General features: G+C 37.5%; 1 protein-coding gene across 9 annotated transcripts in view; it reads right to left on the reverse strand.

The window, feature by feature from the left end:
• TANC2 (tetratricopeptide repeat, ankyrin repeat and coiled-coil containing 2) overlaps window positions 1-21,125 on the reverse strand; it is a 357,408-nt gene that overhangs the window by 64,567 nt on the left and 271,716 nt on the right. For all 9 annotated transcript variants that reach the window (XM_004275661.3, XM_049701636.1, XM_049701638.1 and 6 more), the window contains 2 exons: window positions 11,843-12,074; window positions 3,248-3,414 (listed from right to left, as the gene is read on the reverse strand). In XM_004275661.3, the coding sequence (XP_004275709.1) occupies window positions 3,248-3,414; window positions 11,843-12,074 (399 nt within the window). The remainder of the gene's footprint in view (window positions 1-3,247; window positions 3,415-11,842; window positions 12,075-21,125) is intronic.

Consider the following 21,125-nt stretch of genomic DNA (forward strand, 5'->3'; position numbering starts at 1 on the left):
TTATGGGTCTTCATAAAGGGCACTTTAGGAGTGATTTAATGGTCACTATCCTAAATAACACTCACTCCTAAAATAGAAAAGAGAATGCCATCTAACTTCTGTTGTAATTTTTCTCAGCGTAAACCATAGCCTAATGTCAAAGTACAACTCACTAAGATAAATGTAAAAGGACTTAAAGAATGTCATATAAAAATGTGACCTTCTATCCCACCTGATAAAATGACTTTATTTTAATGTAGGTTTTTTGGAGATGCCTTAGCCCAAAGGAACACTTCTAATAGTGGGAAGCTTGGTACCTTGGTGATCTGCTTGGAAATTACATTGGGGGAAGGTGACAGGGCTTTGTGGTGACTCTCATGCTCTGGAATCCATCTTTTCTTATCTGCTTATAGACTTTGCTCCTGTAAGTATCTATTCCCTCTCCTGCATTAATTTCCTCTTCTCTTCTCTTTCTGTCTTGTCTCCACACAGACATGTGACTCCATATTCCTCCCTCCAACTACTATATCTCTGTTCCCATGTTTAGCAAAACCTAACAGAAAAGTTTTCTCTACTTACTGTATTTCATTCCTCCCTTCCCATTCTCTCCTCCATTTGCTGCAATCAGGCTTCAATCTCGTCACTTCACTGAAATGGTCCTTGCCAAGATGATCAGCAATCTTCATCTTGCCAAATCCAATAACCAAGTTTCATTTCTCTTCCCCCTCAACCTCTCAGCAGTATCTGACACAGGTGAACACATCTTTCTTCTCGAGTCCCCTCCTGCAGCTTTTGCTTCCACAGCATACTCCCCTCGTCTTCCTCTTAGCACACTGGCTACTCCTACCCAGCCTTTTTGGCTGGCTCCTCTCTCATTTCTCAGTCCACCCAGGGCTGACGTCTCCATTCTTTCCTCTTATCTGGCCACCCTCACTCCCTAGAATAGTTGGGTCCCATGGTTCTAAATATCATCTATACATGGATGATGTCTAATTTCATATTTCCAGCTTAGTCATTTCTTCTGAGCTCTCCTCTTATATCTCCATCTACTCAACAATGACACCTGGATGTTTCATAGACAAACTGAATGTGTGATCAAATCAGAACTACTAAAATCTCCCCCCACCACAAAACCTCCACATGTCAATAAATGGTATTACCACTAACCCTGTCACCAAATCGTAGGAACTATCTATGATCCTTCTCTTTTCCTCAAACCAGCATCTACCCAGTTGCTCACCAAAACCCCACAATTCATCCTGAATCTTCTCTCTTGCTCATTCCCACATCCAGCCCATCATCAAGTCCTTTTGATTCTTCTTCAAAATATACTCCAAATATGACCACTTCAGAGGGTCTCCACTGTTCCCACTCTAGTCTAAGCCACCATCACCTTTCACCTGTACTTCTGCTTCCATTCTTGATCCCCTACATATTATTATCTACACAGCCAGCAGCCAAAGAAAGTCAGTCAGATGTTATCACTTTACAAGGCTCCTTGGAGAGGCCTTTCCCACCTGCCCTATCTAAAATACCTGTCATCCTCATTTATCCCTTTACTCTGTTATGTTTGTCTTCATAGCACTAACACTACCTAAATTTTTAATATATGTTCATTTTTTACTTTATTATTTGTGTTCCTCACTAGAATACAAGCTTTATGAGGGCAGGGATATTGTCTGTCTTGTTCACCATCGTATCCTCAGCTCTTAGAAAGAGCCTTTTATACTTGAAGTATGTAAAAAATGTTTGTGGAAATAATGAATGATCAATTATGAGGGTTCACTTTTAAAGACCTAGGAATTGTTTCATTGTCAGCTAAATAATTTTAAAAAGTTATTGGTTGAAGTGAATGAAGTATCTGGGAAGTTGTTGCAGGTCTTGATCTATGAAGACATTGACATTTGGACTTTGAGTGTATAGTACTTTTCCTGTTCTTTGGCACAGCTGAAAAATTAAAGTTACGTGGTCTACCAAGTCATACTTAAAACGTCTTTTGAGATTGCACACGGCATTATATAAAAATATAAATGAAGAAAAAAACCAAAACCAAACAAACAAAAATTATATAAACGAAGATATCTCCTAAGTACGTACTTAGTAAAACTAGTCAGAGACTGTGTTCCTGGAAGTTTCTTTTATTCATCTTTCATCTTTAACAAGCTACTGACCAGTAATGGCGGATTACATAATTTTTAGTTGTAAAGATGCATTTACGTTGATTCATTCACATTCCTCAAATTACTTTGAGATTTTAATAACAAACATCTGCAAGTTGGTGGTCAGGATCAGAAGTACAGTCTTTGATCAAAGAAGGCAGACTGACCTAAAGTGGTCAATCTATAGGAAAAATACTAAATGCCTGGGAGAGGGGAAAAGGAGGGCACCGAGACTATTTTCTGTATATTAACAACTGTCTTAAGGGAGTTGCATCAAAATAGTGGGATGGGTGTATAATATGCAAAATTTTAATGTTCTTTAAAAGAGGCTATGGTTAGGGGAAAAAAGGTTGAGAAACCCTGTTTCAAACCAAGTGTGAATATGTAAAGAATGGAAAAAACCAGCTCAGCTATACTGTGAGTGGTAGAGAAGGTGGAGTCATTTCTCCTTAGCCTGTATGTCTTTTACAGGCACAGTTCCAACATTCCTAGTCATTCTTCTAGGCCATAAACTGAGTGATCAGTGAGTGAGCAGGGATGGTAATTAAAAGAAACTCTAATCTCCCAGTTGCAGTAAATTTAATATAAAGCCTTAATATTGCCAATATTTCTTAGAAAAAGAAATATATAGAAGAAAGTCCATCTTCATGCTATAGAAAGTTGAGAAACAGAGGGAAGAACTAGAAAATCTGACTCTACACTGTATATTGAACTGGATTTTGCCTGGCATTAAATGATAAAAAACATAAAACAAAAGTCAAACAGTGAATTAGAGTGTTACACCATCTATTTGCTTTGCTATACTCATGACAAAGTCTAGAAAAGTGGACTTTCTTTTCATGCTTTTTTGAGGGACACTTTATCAAAACTTACCCAGAGCAATGGAAATGGGAATTTGAGCTACGAGAGTAGTATACAGAGAATGCTCTCTCTAGATTGTATCTCTTACTCTCAAAATATGCTCGTTGGGAATTACTCTTGCTAGCGCTCTAGGACATGGTAGAGATTTGGAAAAGCTCATCACTAAGGGTACCAGGACCTAGAACTTTTTCAGTTTAAGAACTCTCCAAGGGAAATAATTTATGGTCCAAAAGCAAACAAACACATACCTGTAAACTGGTCCTAACTGTTACAATTAGTTTCAGCCAGGAAGGAAATTTTCCAATCATTTTACTCAGAAATGATACAATTGTATCCCCATAATCCGGTTTGTGAAATTCTGCTTCATTTAATCCATCAATTAAGATGATGAAATCTCCATCTGGGATTTTTCTCTCTGAGATAGAAAGAAACAAATTACTTAATAATTACAAGTGGATAAGTGAGTTCTTTCTGGGTCTTTGATCACATATCTCCTTGGAAGAAAAAATTAGAAAAGGTCTGTTGTGTGTTTAGTGAATGCTAAGGGTACGTAATTTATTATAAACACGTGGAATAATTCATTTAGTGGGTTCATTTTGCTTTTCACCAGGTATGAATGTGTTTGTCACATAAATAATATATAAGGCATATGTATCATCATCATCATTTCCCCCATGTTATCAGTTGTGAGACAGCCTGAGCAATGCATTTATGAGAATTTGCACATGTAAATTTATTTTTCTCTCATACCTGAAAAAGCTGGAAAGAATGTTTTTCTCCCCCTCAGCCCCCTGGAATCTGACAGCATTAAAGAGAACAGTATCACATGTTCTTTGGGGAATTTCCAAAAAAAAAAAAAAAAGGTCTAATTTGGAGTCCACAGCAGTATATAAGACTATATGTGAATACGTAGTAGGAAGGAAGGGATGGAGGGACAGAGAAAAGGAATCCCAACCAACAGACAGATCTACACTAGACAGGCTGGATTCCAAGATCTTACAGAACCAGCAGCTTCCTAGACTATACCTAAAGCAGCTTCAAGGAGACCAGACCCTTACGTGATCTTTCCAGGGGAGCAGGAGCCATGTAGGAAAGACAAATATCTTTTGTTTCCCTTTCCCGCCTGGAGTCTATACTATCCTAAACTGACAAAATCAGTTTATCGTTAGGGCTAGGCTGCAGAAGACTTGGTAAGATTTCAGGTTTCCACTCCCATTAAATGCTCACTGATTCTTAAACAATACTGAACAATTAGAGATTAAAAAAAATCCCCTGGCTGAATGAATATTTCAGTATAAATGAATTGCAAATAACAAGTAAAAGTTCCTAGTTGGTAGGACCTTACAGGTTCTGAAGAGAGGAAAGCAGGGGAAGAGAGAAAGAAGTCACTGGATGCCTGAAACAGGAAATAGGTTATATCTCAGGAGGAAAAAGGAAGTGAAGCTGGGGACAGAAGGAAAACTCTGAGGAATTCTGTACCACGTTGGCTCTTTTAGCTTTTGAAAGAGTCAAGACTAATCGAAACTCTACATATTTTTGTTTCGCATTTGAAAATATGCAGATTTTTTGCATGATTAATAAATCTTTATATTTCCCCTCTAAAGTACAAGCTTTACATAAAGGAGTTTAATTTCAATAGCCTAAGTACTATAAATTAGTTCTCAAATTATAAAGAGTTTCAACTATTACTTTCATCTGGTGACTTTCGGAAGAGAAATGAACTATGGATTTCAGCTCTCTAACTGTTAACAATGATTATTAATGAAATGGCATTCTAGATGATGTAGGGCTAAGAAAACACATTACTCCTTTAGGGAGTCCAAAGAATTCCGGAAGGGAGAGGAGTTGCTTGGAACTAATTGGGATTTACCCACACAAATGGGGGCTCTTAAGTTCTTGATTTTGAGGACCTTGGCTCCCTTTAGCATACTTGTGTCTTTAATTCCCACAGAGGAATTTTCTAATTGATTCTGCTTGGTGATATACTAGAGCTATCCTTTGTTACTGAGTAGAACCTTAAAGTATCGTGCAAAACGCTGACTCTCATTTTTTAAAGAAAAATATATAATTTGAAATCTAGCTCTTGAATCGAAATTGAAAGTGTTTTCAACTGAACTTTCCTGGAAAGAAAACTCCAGCTACCTTTAAAAAACTCCCTATTTTAAAAACTACTGTGATAAAATTTATATATAATTAATACAATTAATTGTGAAGATCTTAACTGTACACTTTGGTGAGTTTTGACAAACATGTATACTCATGTAACTAACATCCTGATCAAAGTAGAGAACATCTCCATCATTCCAGAGAGTTCCCTGAGGTTCCTTCCCAGTTCTCAATAGGCAACCACTGTTTTGATTCATATCACCATAGACTACACTTGCTTCTTATGCTTGATATAATGTTTCTGAGATTCATTTATGTTGTTGAGGGTATTATTAGTTTCTTCCTTTTTACTACTAAGAAGAATACTGAGAATTTAATACTAAGATTTCATTTAATATCCATCGAATGAATATACAATTTGTTTATGTATTCTTTTGTTGAAGGACCTTCGGTTGTTTCCAGTTTTTAACTACTATGAATAAAGTCAATATAAACATTTTTGTATGAGTCTTTTTGTAGACATATATTTTCATTTCTTTTGGGTAAATACATAGGGATAGAATTGCTTGGTCATAAGGCAGATTTATCTTTAACTTTATAAGGAACTTTCAAATAGTTTTCCAAAGTAGTTGTACCATTTTAAACTCCCACCAGCAACGTGTGAGGGTTCCAGCTGCTTACCATCCTCACCGACATTTGATGTTCAACTTTAAAAATGTTAACCACTGTAGTGGGAGTAAAGTGGTGTCTCATTGTGATTTTAATTGGCATTTCCCTGACGACTAACGATGGCAAACACCTTTCTATGTGCTGGCAGCCTATTTGAATATCTTCTTTTGTGAAGCATCTAAATTTTTTGTCCATTTAAGAATTGGATTATTTATCTTTTCAGCAATGATTTATAGAAATTCTTTAGATACTATGGATACAAGTGCTTTGTCACACACGTACACAGAGTGAATTACTTTCTCCCCTTTTGTGATTTGCTTTTCCTTTTCCTTAGTGTATCTTACGTTGAGCAGACATTTAACATTTTGATGAAGTCCAATTTATTAATTTTTTCCTACATGGTTAATGATTTTTAGGACCTAAGAAATCTTTACCTACCCCAAGGTTGTGAAGATATTCTAAGTTTTTTCTATTAGCTTTAGAGATTTAGCTTTTATATTTTGGACCATGATCTATCTTGAATTTATTTTTGTGCACCTATGGTGTGAGGTAAGGATTAAGATTCATTTTTTTCTCCATACATGTATCCGGTTGTTGTAGCATCATTTGATGACAAAAATTCTCTTTTCCAAATTATCTTGGCATCTTTGAGGAAGGTCAACTGACTCCATATGTGTGGATTTCCTTTTAGATTTTCCATTCTGTTCCACTGACCTATTTATCTATCCTTGTGGGAATACCACCCTGACAGGGGAGCGCTAGAGCCAGCTCAAGCTGGTTCATGGGAGCTGACTGCTAAATTTCTTATGGTCAAATCAGGCCCCCACCCCCAGACTGACTGTTAAACATTTACTAACATATTACTGCCTCTCATGATTTCTGTAGCTTTATACTAAATCTTGAAACCAGGTACTGTTGGTCTTCCAGTACTGTTGGTCTTCCAATTTTTTTTCTTTTTTAAGAGTGTTTTGGCTATTCACAGTCCTTTGAATTTCTGAAAGTTGTCAATTAAAAAAAAAAGTCCTGCTGGGATTTTGATTGGGATTATGTGGAATCTACAGATCAGTTTGGGGAAAAACTCCAATCTACAAACATGGCATATCTCTTCCATTTACTAAGTTCTTTAATTTCACTCTGCATGTTTTGTAGCTGTCACTGTGGAAGTCTTACACATCTTTTGTTAAATTTATTCTTAAGCATTTTGATTCTATAGAAAACGGTATTTGCTCCAGTTATCTACTGCTGCATCAAACAGCTAAGAGTTGCTCAAATGGCTGGGAAACGGAATCATCTGCAACAAAAACTCACATGTTTGGTGTCACGGCCAGAACGACCTGATGACTAGAACAGTCAACTGGAACACTAACATACGGCTGCTCCATGTGGTTTGTACTTCCTCACAGCAGGGTAAACTCAAAGTAGTCAGTCTTTTGACATGGCAATGCATACCCCCAAAAGCAAGTGTTTCAGTGAACAAGATGGAAGCAGCATGACCATTTATGACCTAGCCTCAGATATCACATAGCATCATTTTGTAGTATTTTATTGGTTGAAGCAGCCACAAGTCTGCTAAGATGCAAGGGAAGGAGACACAGACGCTAAATCTGGATGGGAGGAATGTCAAAGATTTTGCAGCCACGTTTTAAAACTGCCACACTACTTTTTAAATTTCAGTTTTCAGTTGTTTGCTGCTAGTATATAAATACAACAGATACTGCATATTAACCATATAGACTGTAGCTCCACCTATGTTAATTCTCGTAGGCTTTTTTTTTCTTTTGTAGATTCCTTAGACTGTTCTAGGTAAACAATCACATCTGCAAATAAAGACAGTTTTACTTCTTCCTTTCCAATCTTTATACTATTTGCTTGTTTGTTTTCTTATTGTGCTAGCTTGGACCACACATGGAATGTCGAATGTTAAGTCGCCTTGCTCCTGATAGTAGGGGAAATGTATTTAATATTTCATCGTTACCTGCATGTCCTTTAGGAGACTAAGTTTTCTTCTATTCTTAGTTTGCAGAAAGTTTTTATTGTTAATTGTAATATTTTATTAAATGTTTTTCTGCATTTGTTGAGATTATAGATACATATTTATATAAAATACAGATTTTCTCATTTATTCTGTTAATATTATGAATTACAGTGATTAACTTTCAAATGTTAAACTAACATTGCATTCCTGGTCAAGTAAAACTAATCATTTTGCTATTAGTGTGTTTCAGGATTTTGCTATTATGGTTATGAGGAATACATGTCTGTAATTTTCTTTTCTTATAAAGTCCTTATCATATTTTGGTTTCAGCATTAATGCTTGTCTAATAAAACAAACTGAGAAATGTTCTCTTTTCCTTTATTTTCTGAAAACATTTGTGTAAGATTCATATTATTTCTTCTTTAAATGTTGGATACAATTCATTAGTAAAGCCATCTGAGCCTGGAGTTTTCTTTTAACTTACAAATTAAATAGATAAGAGCTAGTCAGATTTTCTCTTTCCTCTTGAGTCACTTTTGGTAAGTTGTGTTTTTTATAGAATTTGCCCAATTTAAGTTGTTGAATTTATTGTTATATAGTTGTTCATAATAATCCCTTATTTTTCTTTTAATGTCTGTAGGAACTGTAGTGCTAGCTCCTCTTTCATGCCTGATGTGTTTTCCTCTCATTTTCTTGATCAGTCTTCCTAGGGGTTTATTCATTTTAACTATTAATTTTTTTCTATTTCACTGACTGCTGCTCTTGCTTTTTATTATTTCCTTCTTTCGGCTACCTCTGGTTTTATTTTCCTCATTTTTTTCTAGTTTATTAAGTCATAAACTTAACCACTGATTTTATGTATTACTCAGTTTGAAATATTCTATAATTCGCTTTGTGATTTCTTCTTTCTCTAATGGGTTGTTTAGAAGTACACTGCTAAATTCCTAAATATTTGGGGATTTTATGTGTATTGATTTCTAATTTAATTCCATTATCTCAGAGAACATTTTCTGTAAGATTTTAATTTCTTGAAAATTTCAGACTGATTTTATGGTCCAGAATAAGGTCCATATGCACTTGAAAAGAATGTATATTGTGCAGTTATTGGGTAGTGTTCTATAAATGTCAGTTGGATCAAATTGGTTGACAGTGTTGTTAAAATCTTCTATATATTTACTAATTTTTGTCTACTTGTTCTAACAGCTACTGAGAGAGAGGTGTTAAAATTTCCAGCTATGACTGGGTATTTGTCTATTTAGCTCTTTGGTTCTATTAGTTTTTGATTCATGTATTTTGAACCTCTATTATTAGGTTCATACACATTTAGGATTACTTTATCTTCTGATAAATTGGTCCCTTTATGTTTATCAAATGCCCCTCTGATAATACTCCTCGTCTTGAGGTCTACTCTGCCTCACATTAATAGACCCACTCCAGCCTTCTTATGCTCCATGTTTATAGAGTATATATTCTTCTATCCTTTCACTTTCAATCTGTGTCTTTAAATAACCTCTCCTGCAGACAGCATATGGTTGGGTCTTGTTTTTTATCCAGTCTGACAGTTTCTGCCTTTTGATAGAAGTATTTGGTCAATTTAAATTTAATGTAATTATTGATATGGTTGATTTTAATCTCTCATCTTGTTCCATACTAAAAAAAATTATTCTGTTCTTTCTTTCCAGGCTTCTTTTGGATTAATCAAACAAGTTTTAGTATTTCATTAATTTTATAAATTGTCTTTCCAGTTATTGCTCATGATGGTGATTTTCTTTTAAGGGTAAGAACATGGGAATTTGATAGAATAATTAAATTCACTCAGAACAACATTTACCAATGGGGATATCTAAAGCTGGTTATGGAGACCTAAATGAGAAGCAAATATATCTAGTAGCAAAATTAAAAAACACATGAATTATGGTTGAGAATCCAGAGCTGAGTCTGCATGCATTTGGATATTCTCCTTGAATTAGCCTTAAGATGTAGATCCTTGTATCACTGACTTTCCTTCAAGGTACCCCTACATGTGAGCAGTTTCTATGTTCACTTATTTGTTCAAAATTTATTTCCTGAAATGCCTACTATGTCCAAGGTGAGGTAATCACTATGAAGGATAAAAGTTGAACAAGAAAAGGTTCCTAACTTCAAAAGCATGCAATTTAGTCAAAGGAATAAGTACAGAAATAACTAATTCTTATAAAGCACAAAGTATAATATCTGACGTATAATAAATGTTCAATAAATGTTAGTAATAAAAATTTAAGTTCTTACTATACATACAGTAATGTATGAAGTACCACAAGTGAGATATAAAAAAGAAAAACCTATTGTCAATTTGGAAGGATACTGTAACTTACTGGAGGGGGCAGGTGGATCAGCAGGTATTTCATGAATGAGGTGGTATTTAAGGTGGTCCTTGAAAGATGGGTAGAATTCTGACAGGTAGAGATATGAGGAGAAGGTATATCAAGAAAAGGAAACAATGAACAAATGTATGGAGGCAGGAAAATGGAGGGGAGTATTTAAGGATTAATGGATACTTTGGTTTACATGTAAATACAGGGTTCATAAGGGTAAAAGTAGATAATAAGGCTGGAAAGTAGGTTGGATCCAGGCCATTAAGTACCTTAAATGATAGGTCAAGGAGCTGGAAGTTAATTCAGTGAGGTAATAGGGAAGCACTGGAGGTTTCTGAACAGGGAAATTTAGTGATCAGAGCAATGCTTTACGAAGCTTTATCTGGAAGCAGTACATAAAGTCTAGAAGACTGGAGAGACTGGGCAGAGACTACCCACCAGGTATGCCATTAATGGGTTAGAGGTGTGCCTAAAAATGAATCCCTTCAGCCCTCAGGGCTTCGGGGCATTTGTGCAGCTGTAGCCTCAGGGCCAGCCATGTCCAGCCATGAGGAGGCATGATTTTTTCTCCCAATGTGCTAAACAAATTTTAATAATTTTCCAAGTGTGTTATGATGTGAAAGAAGCACTAGACCAGAAAACCAGATAAGACCAGGAAGGGTAGCAACACAGATGTGATATCATGGGCAGCCGAGCAGCCTTCAAGGTAACAGTGGTAGGAAGGACTCTGAGATTAACGGATGTGAGAGACATCAGGAGGGCAGAATTAACAGGATTTAAAGATTGACTGAATGTACAGAAATTTCTTTTTAAGTTTGCTCAAAATACTTGCAGAGAAATTCCAATGTTTAAAAAAGTCTAGGGTATGGTAAAGCTAATAGGTAGGTCGTAGAAGTACAGATAGAGGTCATCAGCATTGAGAAGAGAAACTCTGATATCCAAGTAATTGGCATGGAAGTTCACATAACTGAAGATAGAGGCCGGAAGAATGTAAATTCTTATAAGTATCTCTGAAATGCTCGAGAAAAGTATATAAGTCTCTCAGGAATAAACAGGATTGCTCAGCAATCTCATGCTTACTCAGGTCCTTTTCTTCGGCTTCCAGCACTGACAGAACATTAGGAAGGGGGTGAGGCAGAGGAACGGGTGAAGGAGGAGATGGTTACATTTAGGTCACAGCCGACACTTGAGCTACAGAGTTAAAACGGAGGAAAGGCACGAGGCGTGAGAGGGGGATGGATCCCATTTCATTTTCCCCCACTTCTTAAAAATATCTTAATACCTTTTAATGGACAATTAAATAATTTTTAGCATATACACAGTTATGCAACTCTACATGCCATTTCATTTTACCTGACTGTGGAGTAATAAAAAAGAATAGCAAATATAAAAACTGAGGATGTTTCTAACCATAGAAACTCCACGGCACTGGGTTGGAGTCGTGGCTTTACTGATTTATTTGAACTCCACGGAAGGACTGGTAGCTCTACTACCTTTAGTTCAAGAGAAATGCTTTATATTTGGAAATAAGAATGAGAATTTTTACAAATAAAGGAGGAAGTAGCAATTCCTGGAGGAATTTTTATTTTTTCAGGTAAAACCTCTTATTTGTTAACTGTATCCTGTAGGAACATTTAGTTTTTGCAGTGTGATAAAAATGATCATTTTTATAGCATGACCCCAGGTGAACTTGGGCTTCAGAGCCTCCACCTTCCACCTGCTTTGCACCTCATCTGTACCTTTGTGGAGATTCTCCAGGGGCTCCAGCACTCCCCTCCGGAAGGAGGCCATGGGATCTTGAACACAGGACCGAAGGCTCAGCATGCTCTGTAGGTGAGGCTCCCGGAGAAGCTGCTCCCGATAGGCCGCCAGCTGCGGTGAGCGGCAGAGCAGGGCAGCAACATTGTGGACGAATTCCGGCACCAGGCAGGTGTAGGCATTATCTGCTTGGCAATAGTGATAGGCAACCACCTAAAAAAGAAAGATGAGAACACAGACAGGTTTATCAGTAGCAAGAGCAACAGTCATGGCTACTGTACAATCATTCTCTAACACTGTCTTCTGTCTCCCCACTCCTCAACTTCTTCAAGTAAAAATAAAAGCTGCTAAACTTTGAAACTGCCTGATTTATCTAAGATCAGAAATTTGACCCAATATTCCTCTTGTATATGTATGGTATCATAATTTGTAATTAAAATTTATAAATACAAATTGAGTTTTCCCTCTGGATTATAAGAAATAGGAAGCAGGCCTGAGAATAAAGATTTATATTAATCTCTCTAATATTTATTCAGCATAGAGTAGTAGAGGAAAGAGTCTGATATTGTAACAAAGCATTAGGGATAAAATAACCAGAGAAATACCATATGTTAGACTCAACAAACATACGCTCCTAAGGCATATTTTAAAAATTATTAAAAAATTATAATTTCATTATAAACATCTTATAAAAAATAAAATGACTGACTTAAGAATTCTCACTAAGTATTTCCTGAGCACCCAGAGAGAATCAGAATTACATAACAGGAAGCAGAAAAGGAGTGAGATTTTTGTCAGATGCAGGTGTTAAATTCAAAGAACTTAGAAAATGTATGCATCTTAATACCGTTCACGGTCTGGCCTGTCAGGCTGGAACCTGCAATTTTAAGCTCTGTTTTTTTTGTGTGTTTTTTTTGCTGTACGCGGGCCTCTCACTGTTGCGGCCTCTCCCGTTGCGGAGCACAGGCTCTGGACGCGCAGGCTCAGTGGCATGGCTCACGGGCCCAGTCGCTCCGTGGCACGTGGGATCCTCCCGGACCAGGGCACGAACCCGCGTCCCCTGAATCGGCAGGTGGACTCTCAACCACTGCGTCACCAGGGAAGCCCTGTTTTCTTTTTTTTGTTTGTTTGAATTTGCACAGGATTCGCTCTATACCTTCTGGTTGTTCCCTCTGCCTCAAGGTCAAGTGCAGAGGGTGATTTTAATCTAGACCACTCTGTTGGCTCAGTACTACCTACAAAAGTGATGGGATTGTGCACATAACAAGAAACTGCAGGGGAGATTCAGCCTGAATGTATGGAAAGCATTGACATGGTGCTCAGAACATACAAGCGCACAGTAATGTTAGCGGATGCCGCCACCACCATCATCATTGCCTTCCTTCTCCTCTTTCATCACATCATCTCCATCAACATCACGGTCATCACCAAGCTTCTGTATACCCTCTCCTTTTCAGCTACTGGCTTTGTAACTACAGGCATTTGAAATTTGCCCTAGGAGCATGCATAGATATACCACTGGGACCCCAGCTCCTCAATCATCTCTCAGAGAACAGTCATCCACGAAACTGTTCTGCTTTGAAATGACTCTTAATCTAGCTCTTTAACAAATGCTGGGGTTTCCCTGGTGGCGCAGTGGTTAGGAGTCCGCCTGCCAATGCTGGGGACACTGGTCAAGCCCTGGTCTGCGAAGATCCCACATGCTGGGGAGCAACTAAGCTCATGCACCACAACTACTGAACCTGTGCTCTAGAGCCCATGAACCGCAACTACTGAGCCCATGTGCCACAATGACTGAAGCCCATGTGCCTAGAGCCCGTTCTCCGCAACAAGAGAAGCCACCACAGGGAGAAGCCCGTGCACCACACCAAAGAGTAGCCCCAGCTCACCGCAACTAGAGAAAGCCCACGTGCAGCAACAAAGACCCAATGCAGCCAAAAATAAATAAATAAGTAAATAAATTAAAACAAAACAAAAACCCAAATGCTGGAAATGTCACTTTTTAAAAAACACCTGAAATTGTTCTCATTAAGCATTAAGAAAACTGAACAATACAGGAAATGTTACTACACATGTAAAGCTGAGGATAGGAATTGCTTGTGAGTGAAGCAATGATGTCTGAGCACAGTGTGGAACTGGAAATGAGGAGGTGTACTTAGAAATCTCCACTCCTTTCTGTAGACAGATTGATCACCGACCTTAAGCACAACATAAGGAACCCAAAGAGAAAACTTGGCAGCAATCCATCTGTGCTCTCAATGAACACTGAATGTCAATGGTTATGCCCACAAGGACACAGATCTCCACTTTATAAAAAGCAAACAGCAAACCTCTGAATCAATATGAACTTTCATCATATTTTACCTCAATTGATTTCACATGTCGAGGCAAAGCACAGCTGAGCAAATCAGCTGTAACTTACCCTTTACCTAAAGTAACGAGATAGGAGTTTGAAGACAAAAATTCTAAAATTTAGGAAGAGGGTTCTTTTACTGATTTCATTAAAAATCATCTATGCTCTTGGCTGTATGAGGTTTTATCTAACAAAGATCATTGCTAAAGTTGCCCCTTCTGTGGCTGCCTTTCTTTCTTTTAATTTAAAAAATTTTTAGGCATTCTAAATATAAAATCTCGATTCCTCTGAAGAATTCAGGCAGAAAGACCATTCAACATCTTCATGAAATTTGTAGTTTGACTCAGAACTGATCATCTACTAGACATTTCAAAGCAGCTACACAGTATGTAAATGTACACACAATCTGTCAAAAACACTTGGTACTTCCCCTTAAATTGCCTATTGACATTATCTACAACTTTTCCTACATATGCAAATAGGAAACAAGTCTGGGAATGTAGTTTTCTCCTGCATTCTCTCATTGTACTAGTGTTCAGTGATGGATAATAGATCACTCCCTACAGCTCTGAGGAAGTCATCACAGCCACCCATACTCAGTCACTATTATTACAACTTCTTGGAAATGGTTCAGAATTAGTCCACCCTCAATAAATCAGCAGGTAAAACCTTTCTGCTTGGTGAACTCTTGTCTCTCACAATGACCTGTTGAAATTTCATTTTCAGCTATGTTTTTCTTATGTTATTACTTTTTTTCCATCTCACATTTTCCTTATGTTAAATCTCTATACTTTTGATTAAAACAATTCTATCCAAAATATATCTAATATAACCAAAACTGTAGTAATTCTTTGAAGAGGACAGTGAGTAACTTTTAGATTAATGCTGTGAGGGAGGAAAAAAAAGGCCAGGTTTGTAGACTATACCGACCAAAAAAAAAAAAAAAAAGAAGACTGGAGGTCAGTATCGCCTTGGGTATAAAAAGGTTTTGATTTAAAGCTATACACAAGAAATGATACAACTAAGCAAAATCCTCATCAAAGGCCTTAATCAAATGATTGAATGGCAGCAAACCTGTCAGGCTTGTGTTAAAAGTCCCAGGCCTTCACTCTTTAAAGATTCTTTTCTACTTCAAATGAATAATCTGTGACAGGATTAAGCTAATCTCACATAAAGAAAAGGCAGCTTTGAATATCTGGAACTCATTTGGAAATAAAAATTTAATTTACATCATGACTGGCATTTGCATTACTTAAATTCTAATGTTGTCATTGACCTTCCTTCAGGTCTGCTCTCATATTCTTATTCCCTGTCTCCTTCTCATCACTTCTTGAATGCCCTCACCACCACCTGATTGATTTCTGACTCAGCGCATCCCTTCCAACACTCCGGGTTACTTTGGCTTTTTGTGTTTCTAGGGACCTGAAGGCTCAGTGTCAAAAACTACTTTCTCTGCCTTTTCTCCTGTCCCTCAACTCTGACTCTAATCCCCATCCTGGGACTGGAAGCTAAGAATAATTCCAGACTTGGGTTTGGCCTCAGTAATTTTCCAGCTTGGAGCTCTAACTTTTTTTTTTGTCAGTAGGACTTTTATTTATTTTTTAAAACTTTTTATTTTGAGCTAACTTTAGACTTAAATGTTGCAAAAAGATGTGAGTTTCCGTATATCCCTTACCCAGCTTCCCTTAACATTTTATATAACCGTAGCATAATTATCAAAACCAGGAAATAACACTGGCACAACACTATTAACTAAAGGCAGTATTCGAATTTTGTCAGTTTTCCACTAATGACCTTTTTCTGTTCCAGCATTCTATCCAGGACCCCGTGTTGCATTTAGTTGTCATTTCTCCTTAAACTCCTGTAGTCTGTAAGAGCTCCTTAGTCTTTGTCTTTCATACCTTGACACTTTTGAAGAATCCTGATCTGTTATTTTGTTGAATGTCAGTCAACGTGGGTTTGTCTAATGTTTTCCTCATATTCCAACTGAGACTTTTTGGCAAGAATACCACAAAAACAATGTTGTGTCACTCTCAGTGAATCATGTCATGGGGTTCATGATGTTGACATGTCTTGTTACCGGTGATGCTGACCTTGATCGCTTGGCTAAGATAAAGGTTTCTTCTACGTTTCTCTACTGTAAAGTTACTATCTTACCCTTTGTAGTTAATAAATATCTTGGGGGAGATACTTTGAGAGAATGCAAATCCTGTTTCTCCACAAATTTTTGCCCATTACTTTTAGTATCCATCGGTGGCTGCTGTCTGCAACATTATTATTATTGTGATGACTATAGTTAACAATACTATGCTGTATAGTTGCAAGTGGCTAAGAGAGTAGATCTTAAAAGTTCTCATCACAAGAAAAAATTCTGTAACTACAGGAGCTGATGGGTATTAACTAAACTTAGTGTGGTAATCGTTTCACAATATATACACATATCAAATCATTATGCTGTACATCTTTAACTAATACAATGCTATATGTCAATTCTATCTCAGGAAAACTGGGGGAAAAGCACTATGAGAGAGGAAATATAAGATGTTGGTACAACACATCTAAGTAACTTAGGAGAGCCAGAGAAGTCTTCTTGAAAGTAAAACTTAAGCTGAGATCTAAAGGATGAGGTGGAGTGAACAGGCACAGGAGTGTCCCAGGCAGAGGAAAGCAATACGTGCAAAGGCCCTCAGGCAAGACACAGCTTTACACTTTCAGGAAATCAGTTTTAGTGTGGCTACAGTGGAAGTGAGCTGGGGGTAGTAGGAGATAAGACAGAGCAGAGGTTTTCATCTGGGGTGGCTTTGCTCCCCACGGGACACTTGGCAATGTCTGGAGACAGTTTTGGTCATCACAACCGGGGGTGGGAGGATGCTACTGGATAGTGGGTAGAGGCCAAGGACACTCCTACACATACTACAATAAACAGGAAGGCCCCAAACAAAGAATCCTCTGGCCCAAAATGTCAATGGTGCTGAGGCTGAGAAAACCTGAGCTAGATATAAAAGGTAAAAGCTCTTTATGCTAATACATGTGATGTTTCAAGAAGGGAGTGTGGATTCCATTTAAGGGCAAGGAGGAGCCATTGACAGGTTTTATGTAGCAAGAAGAAAAATACGTTTTAGAAAGATTACTCAGGCTTCAGTATAGAGAACAGACTACAATTTAGTCACTCATTTAACACATATTTCTGTGCAAGGCATTGTGCTAGGAGCTGGGGACAGAGTGGTGAACAATAATTTAAATACTGACCATTCTGGTGAAGGAGACAGATAAAAAACACAAGATTGACAAAGGAATAAATAAGGTTGTTTCCCATATTCAGTATCCTGAATGTAGATGTAATCTGGGTCTCACTATAAAATTTCAGTGTTAATTTTTAGAGGAAAAAAGCCCTAGACACATTTTATAAAACATCATCTATAGGTTACTTGTTTAGTTCTGATCACATTTCTCCTAAAATGTAAATCTTTTAAAAAATACCCAACTGGAACACAAACCAAATCTTATACTTCCCTGTTGTCATTTTTTGTTTTTCTCTCTCCACATGTGTATGTGTGGCTTAAGTCTCTGTATTATGCTCAACACACATGTGTGAACTGCTGAAATGATCACTTCCTTGGCTGATAGCTTTAACAGTATCAGCAACAATCTCAGGAACCGTATCACTTGACATCCTCCTGATTTAGTACAGAACTAGTCTCTTGGCAAGGATGACATTTCAGTTTTCTTTCTTTCATAGATTTCCTTCGGTGAAAAACACCTTTGCTTTTTGTATCACTGTGACACTTCTTAAAATTAGCTGGCTTCTCTAATTAGCTTTATTTCAGATGTATTAGCTTCTTAATATAAGGACTAAGCTAGTGACAATTTACCTAATGTGACAAGAGCTTCTAGATATATAAAAACTTTTTTTAAAGACTTTTTTTTGGATGTGGACTGTTTTAAAGTCTTTATTGAATTTGTTACAATATTGCTTCTGTTTCATATTTTGGTTTTTTGGCCGCAAGGTGTGTGGGATCTTAGCTCCTCAACCAGGGAAGCTAAGCTAAGTAAACCCGCACCCCCTGCATTGGAAGGTGAAGTCTTGACCACTGGACCACCAGGGAAGTCCTGCATAAAAACTTTCTGAAGAAGAATTTTAGGTCAGCAAACTTTCTGAAAGGTGCCCCTTCATTATGACTTCCTTACTTTAAAGCCACTCAATTATCGATAGATTTTCCAAAAGAACACTAAACAAAAATCCTTCCTGTCACACTACAGAGGCAGCACAGTGGTTAAAAGCATGGACTCTGGAGCCTGCCTGCCTCAGTTTAAATCTGGTTTCAAGTCACGTACTAGTTATCTCAGCAAGTTGTGTAACCTCAGAGCCTCTGTTTATCTGTAAAATGGAGAGAAGAAGAAGACTCACTTCATTGGGGTGAATACTGGCTCTGTATCCTAGCTCTGCCATTTACTAATAGTAAGACCTTGGGAAAATGAACTATCACTGAAGCACAGTTTCCTCATCTGTAAAATGGGGATGATAATGACCACCTCACAGGCTTAAGAATGAAGAAGTGAAATAACAACTATAATGTAAAAAGTACTAAGCTCAACACACATTAAGCCCTCAGTAAATGGAAGTCAGCCTCTCCTTGTCTGGGGAAGTCTGCATGTATGATCACTTGGTGGCAACAGACTGAAAGCCTGGAAAATCTATGGTTGTTAAAAAGTCACACACCCAGGAAAGGCCCCGAATGAGATCTTTGCACCGCTCTACTGTGATTATACTTCAGAACATGTAAGATTAACTGGAAATACATTTAAGAGATGTACACCTAGCAAAACCTGTTACTTCAAGTGGGAAGTGTTTCTTCAATAAATAAAATTGCTTGAAAGTTGTGACAAGAACTCTTCAATGTTCTCAATTATGAAGAAGCATAAGAAGCGGCAGGCATACTACGAAATACCAATGATAACTGATGATATACAAGCACCAACACTAAGAACTCTGGCTGGCAAATCAAGAAGTTTTTCAAGGACACTTTTAATTCTCATATATTAGCTTACTTTATCAAAATACTAACTGGTTTGAAAAGATAATTTCTGCTTACCAGTTTGTTACAGATGAGAAGCAAGGTTGCTGGCTTCTGCTCTATGCTCCTACAGCACAAACTTACACCTGAACTGCAACCTGTGGCACAATTACTGGGATAATATTCAATTTTAATCTAAGGGGCCATTTGTTTTAGATTTTTTTTGTTTAGTGTAAACTTCACAATATCCCATCTCTAGGTGTGAACAGATGTATTTATATTTTGCTTAAGGAAGAAATAAGTGTGAAATTTTAAATATGTTCCTTGAGTAAGTGTAAATAATCACTAATTTCTCACTTATAATATTTAACATTTTCCAAATATTGAACTAAACATCAATTTTAATCTAAAGGGCCATTTCTTATATAATGTTTAATATAAATTTTAAAATATCCCATTTCTAGGTACAAAAGACATTTATTTATATTTTGCTTAAGGAAGGTATAACCATGGAATTTAAAATGTGATCACTTTTCAAGTAAGTAGAGTCACTAATTACCTACTAAAAATAAATAACGTTTTCCAAATACTGAACATAAACATCTTGGGACTTTTTCTCTTGATGAGAGAGAGGCTAAGAAGTGACAACATGGGGAGACTTTCTTTTTAGCACTCATCACCATCTGACATATTACATATTTGTTTGTTAATTGGCCTTTTCCCACCACAAAAATGTGGGCTACGTAACAGCAGGGATTGTGCCTGTCTTGTTCACTGCTTTAACTTCAATCTTGTGTTATAGGCATTCCAAGCATATATTCTAAATGAATAAATAAATGACTGTGACGATGAAAGCTCTTCAGCATTTGTGTATTTCTTTCTTTCTTTCTTTTTTTTTTTTTAGCATTTGTGTATTTCTAAGATGACAGTTATTCTGATTGTTCTAAAGAAGAGGCAGGAGTTAGCTTACATGGAATATTTGGAAAAGTAAAACAAAGATGTCTTTTTTTCTTTTTTTTTTGGCTCCACTGGGTCTTCGTTGCTGTGCACGGGCTTTCTTTAGCTGCAGCAAGTGGGGGCTACTCTTCGTTGCGGTGTGCGGGCTTCTCATTGTGGTGGCTTCTCTTGTTGCAGAGCATGGGCTCTAGGTGTGTGGGCTTCAGTAGTTGCAGCACGCAGGCCCTAGAGCATGCAGGTTTCAGTAGTTACGGTGCATGGGCTCAGTACTTGTGGTGCACTGGCTCTAAGGCATGTGGGCTTCAGTAGTTGTGGTGCGCAGGCTCAGTAGTTGTGGCTCGCGGGCTCTAGAGCAGAGGCTCAGTAGTTGTGGCGCACGGGCTTAGATGCTCTGCAGCATGTGGGATCTTCCTGGACCAGGGATCGAACCTGTATCCCCTGCAGTGGCAGGCGGATTCTTAACCACTGGGCCACCAGGGAAGTCCTCCAAAGATGTCTTTTAAAGTTGCACTGACTTAGCAATGAATATAAGGGAAATCTCAGACCGTTTTCAGAAGCCCATTTATAAATGGATGTGTACCAATAAGTGGGGACAACTGAAAACGTATTTGGGGGAAACGTGCTGTTTCTGGCTGTAAGCTGGACAGGATTTCTATGAGGAAATTAGAACCTTATGACATTGAAGATGGCTCCCTGTTCCTCATTACTAATTAACCATGCCAAGAGATTTCTTTAAATACTGGAGACAGGCACTCTGCACTCTATACTTCTCCTTAAAATCCTCAAAAATAAGGAGAATAAGAAACAGAAATGCAAACTCCATTGATTAGGAATATCTATCTCTAATCTTAGATTATAATATATAAAGATGGAAAGTGGATGTAGGATTAAACAACCTAACAGACAGAAGAAGGTGAAACAAATGCCTGCTGGGGTTAA

This window comes from Orcinus orca, chromosome 19 (assembly GCF_937001465.1).
Source record: "Orcinus orca chromosome 19, mOrcOrc1.1, whole genome shotgun sequence".
Taxonomy (NCBI): Eukaryota; Metazoa; Chordata; class Mammalia; order Artiodactyla; family Delphinidae; genus Orcinus; species Orcinus orca.